The following is a 5,000-nucleotide window of genomic DNA, read 5'->3' as shown; positions in this document are numbered from 1 at the left end:
TTAGCGCGTGGGATAAACTAGTCAAGTCAACAATGGCATCTGGGGTAATTGTGAAGCGCATGCGCTGTAGAGGCGTTTTGTTCCGGGGCGTTATACGAGACTCAAATTGATATATAAACAGATGACAGGTAATAAAATCCATTGCGACATTAACTTCTGAAGCTTTAGAGACGTTTCTTCTGCTATATCGGTTAAATCTATTTCCTGATAATTATCCTGGCTTACAATTTATACGGGAGACTTGTAATCTGAATCCGTTTTCATTAAATTTCCCACGAAATTATCTGAAATAACGAGCACTACCGAAAATTTTTCAACTTGAACAAAAAGAAGAAGAAGAAGAAGAAGAAGAAATTAGACGACGATGCGAAGAAGAATACTTAATATAAGGATTCTTTTGGGTAAGTTAAACTTCGATCTTTAATTTGAGCATGCAACTATATTTTTATTTTAACCTATTTTTATGAAAAAAACACTTTAAAATAAACTATCTTAGTAAAATAAAATATATACATCAATGAAATAAAGAACAAAATAAGGAATGGTTTAATTTTTTCATAATGAACTAAAATCTTGAATTAAATTTGCTGTTCCAGTAGAAATTGTTGTTGCAAAAACAAAACAGTATGACTGAAATATGCTAAATTATGACCGACTGCAGCAATAGTATGCCAAAGTCATCCTTTAATTTAAGTTTATTCTTAGGAGAGAGAGAGAGAGAGAGAGAGAGAGAGAGAGAGAGAGAGATTCTGGATGCCTCAGACTTTTCCGTCCATCCGCAGACTCCAGTTGCTCTTTAGTGGAGCGATTTAGTTTAAGCATTGAGAGAGAGAGAGAGAGAGAGAGAGAGAAGGATTTTGAATGTCTCAAAGACTTTTTAGTCCATCCGCGGAGACTCCATTTGCTCTTTGGTGGAGCGATTTAGTTTAAGCATTTAGAGAGAGAGAGAGAGAGAGAGAGAGAGAGAGAGAGTTGCAAGTAGTTACAAGGATTTTGGATGTCTCAAAAGACTTTTCAGTCCATCCGCGGAGACTCCATTTGCTCTTTGGTGGAGCGATTTAGTTTAAGCAATGAGAGAGAGAGAGAGAGAGAGAGAGAGAGAGATTCTGGATGCCTCAGACTTTTCCGTCCATCCGCAGACTCCAGTTGCTCTTTAGTGGAGCGATTTAGTTTAAGCATTGAGAGAGAGAGAGAGAGAGAGAGAGAGAGAGAAGGATTTTGAATGTCTCAAAGACTTTTTAGTCCATCCGCGGAGACTCCATTTGCTCTTTGGTGGAGCGATTTAGTTTAAGCATTTAGAGAGAGAGAGAGAGAGAGAGAGAGAGAGAGAGATAGAGAGAGAGAGAGAGAGAGAGAGAGAGAGTTGCAAGTAGTTACAAGGATTTTGGATGTCTCAAAAGACTTTTCAGTCCATCCGCGGAGACTCCATTTGCTCTTTGGTGGAGCGATTTAGTTTAAGCAATGAGAGAGAGAGAGAGAGAGAGAGAGAGAGAGAGAGAGTTACAAGTTTTTTGGATGTCTCAAAGACCTTTCAGTCCATCCGTGAAGACTCCATTTGCTCTTTGGTAGAGCGATTTAGTTTAAGCATTTAGAGAGAGAGAGAGAGAGAGAGAGAGAGAGAGAGAGAGAGAGAGTTACAAGGATTTTGGATGTCTCAAAGACTTTTCAGTCCATCCGTGAAGACTCCATTTGCTCTTGGGTAGAGCGATTTAGTTTAAGCATTTAGAGAGAGAGAGAGAGAGAGAGAGAGAGAGAGAGAGAGAGACTCTAATACTAGTACGAACTTTACTAAGAGATGTGGAAAATAATAATTCGTCACGCAACAACTATGATTTAAATTGTAAATTTTTCCTTTCCCTAAATAAAGTAAAAAAGATCTTCCCACTACAATTCTCATAATTTTTGGAATCCCTATTACATTAAGAAAAAAGGAAAAATAACCATACTCAATTTTTTTAATGAGGCGCATTTGCACTGACTTGCAGCAGTGCCCTTTAAGCTCGGAAAAGTTTCCCCCTATTTGATTGGTTAGAATTATCTTGTCCAACCAATCAGCGATCAGGAAATTTTTTCCGAGCTAAAAGGACACCCCTGCAAGTCGGTGCAAATCTGCCTTACTAAAAAGAATTGAATATATAAAAATCCCACTATGATAGGATATGGATTTTGATTTAAATTACCACACTCATATAAATCGTGTCACTGATATCCAACGAGGCCAGGTACTACGAAAATCTCCTCTATATAATAAAGAACAAGTCTCTCTCTCTCTCTCTCTCTCTCTCTCTCTCTCTCTCTTTATATATATATATATAATATATATATATATATAATATATATATATATATATAATATATATATATATATATATACATAATATATATGTGTTTATATGTATAGGCTATACATATCTATCTATCTATCTATCTATATATATATATACATATATACATTTATATATATATATATATATATATATCTCCTTTCACACTCCGCAGCATTGCCGGATGTATATCTACTCGGTCTCTCACTCTTCCAAAGGTTAGGGGGCGAGGGAGAAGTCATACCCTACTGAGAGGAGGTTGCGTGTGCATGTATATCTATCTAAATATTTAGTCGTCATTTTCATGGGTCGCGTACACTAGTAACATATAATGATACATTGATACTGAATATACCCTTAGATTATTTCCCCGGACTGTGGTCAATTGAAACGTGGGTTTCCTAACCGCAGACTTTATAAGTTGTATCTGCCTTTAATGATAATTGTATGGTACAATTTTGAAATGGCCGCAAATATTCTACCATATTCTCTATGGAATTCATTCCCACTTCTCAAGTCTGTATCAATACGATCAGTTGGGAAATGTCGCCAAATTATTACTTAAGACTCCAGTGTATCATACCAACCAGAAGTTTTTTTTTTACCCACCCATTTAAATGCAGTCCTTTTATCTACTTGTAAAATTTCCCTTCTCAATGCTTGGCAGAAATTCACTTTCAATCGTTGCTTTAAAATTAAGGCTTTTTTTATTTCCTGATTATCTCTAGGTTCACAATTAGCAACATCCGTGAAAAACATTTTTTTTTTACTTAAAACACACAAACAGATGCTAATCTCTGACGGACTATATTTTATCTGTGCAGTTCAGAAATACTATTGAGATCTGGTTTAAGATTAAAGGCGAATTTCTGCCAAGGATTGAGAAGGGAAATTATACAAGTTGTAAATAAAACGACTGCTTTTCAATTGGGGGAAAAAACCTGGGGTTTTAAGGTTTAAAGGCCGCTCATGAATGGCAAAGGCAAGGGACAGTAACACTGCCCTATCAAGCAGAACAATGCCCCCAAACACCCCATCTTTAGCTCACAAGGATGGTGAGGTTGTAGTGGCTGAAGAAACTAACGAGTTTGAGAGGTACTCCAACCCCAGTCTTAAGTTATAATTTGGCGACATTTTCTAACTAACCGTGTTGATACAGAATTAAGAGATGGAGATAAATTCCAGATAGAATAAGGTAAAAAATTTGTAGTTATTTCAAAATATTAAAATACATTATCATTAAAGGTTGGAAGACCCAAGCCTGCATGGCTGAGGACTATGAAGCGCAAAGTAAGAGCTGATGAATGGAGAAGCATTGAATTAAAATCTCAAGATAGAGACGACTGGCGAAATCTAACCCAGGCCCTTTGCATCAAGGGCAATCCTAGTAGGAAAAGCAAGAAGCTATAAGTCCATGGGCTCCAATAGGTAAAAATAGCCCAGTGAGGAAAGGAAATAATGAAATAAATAAACGAAATGAGAAAATGAAAACCAATATTTTTAAAACAGTAAGAGTTAAGACATAAGTATCATTAAAGGTCGCCCAAAACAAATTCCAAAACCAACTGAATCTTTTTCTTCCTTATATCTAACCAATAAAATCCTTTAGAAACATATTCAAATAACCTCGTATAAAAATATTAAATAAACTCCTTTAATTAACTCTAGGGATGCTGTTACTCCTGCCCCCAAGAATGCTCTTCACCAGAGCCACCCACGTCAACGTCGAATCCTTGAACGTGCAGGACGCCCTTGACAACCCCTGCAGCATCGAACTGAGAGGCCAGACGCTCTCCGTGGCTTATGACCTCGAGCGAGCCACCTACATGCCCGCCATGTTGCACAGTGAAATCAATAGGGCTAATAATTCCATTGATGATATCCGCTCTGTATCGGTAAGTTACTGTGCTTATTGTTGGAGCGTGTTATGTGAATACATTACTCCACTTGGAGGAGTTACTCCTTCTAATGCTGAAAGGAGTAGCTTCTCTACACACACATATTATATATATATATATATATCTATCTATCTATATACCAAGGCACTTCCCCCAATTTTGGGGGGTAGCCGACACCAACAATGAAACAAAACAAAAAGGGGACCTCTACTCTCTATGTTCCTTCAGCCTAATCAGGGACCCAACCGAGTTCAGCTGGTACTGCTAGGGTGCCACAGCCCAACCTCCCACATTTCCACCACAGATGAAGCTTCATAATGCTGACTCCCCTACTGCTGCTACCTCCGCGGTCATCTAAGGCCCCGGAGGAAGCAGCAGGGCCTACTGGAACTGCGTCACAATCGCTCGCCATTCATTCCTATTTCTAGCACGCTCTCTTGCCTCTCTCACATCTATCCTCCTATCACCCAGAGCTTTCTTCACACCATCCATCCACCCAAACCTTGGCCTTCCTCTTGTACTTCTCCCATCAACTCTTGCATTCATCACCTTCTTTAGCAGACAACCATTTTCCATTCTCTCAACATGGCCAAACCACCTCAACACATTCATATCCACTCTAGCCGCTAACTCATTTCTTACACCCGTTCTCTCCCTCACCACTTCGTTCCTAACCCTATCTACTCGAGATACACCAGCCATACTCCTCAGACACTTCATCTCAAACACATTCAATTTCTGTCTCTCCATCACTTTCATTCCCCACGACTCCGATCCAT

General features: G+C 38.5%; 1 protein-coding gene across 1 annotated transcript in view; it reads left to right on the top strand.

Annotated features, from left to right (window-relative positions):
• The first annotated feature begins 3,993 nt into the window (after positions 1-3,993).
• The window catches only part of LOC137651801 (uncharacterized), a 30,342-nt gene continuing 29,335 nt past the window's right edge, over positions 3,994-5,000 (top strand). Inside the window, exon 1 of the mRNA XM_068385019.1 lies at positions 3,994-4,218. Within this exon, the coding sequence (XP_068241120.1) occupies positions 3,994-4,218 (225 nt within the window). The remainder of the gene's footprint in view (positions 4,219-5,000) is intronic.

This window comes from Palaemon carinicauda, chromosome 13 (assembly GCF_036898095.1).
Source record: "Palaemon carinicauda isolate YSFRI2023 chromosome 13, ASM3689809v2, whole genome shotgun sequence".
NCBI classification, from domain to species: domain Eukaryota; kingdom Metazoa; phylum Arthropoda; class Malacostraca; order Decapoda; family Palaemonidae; genus Palaemon; species Palaemon carinicauda.
This window is presented reverse-complemented; position numbering and strand designations above follow the sequence as displayed.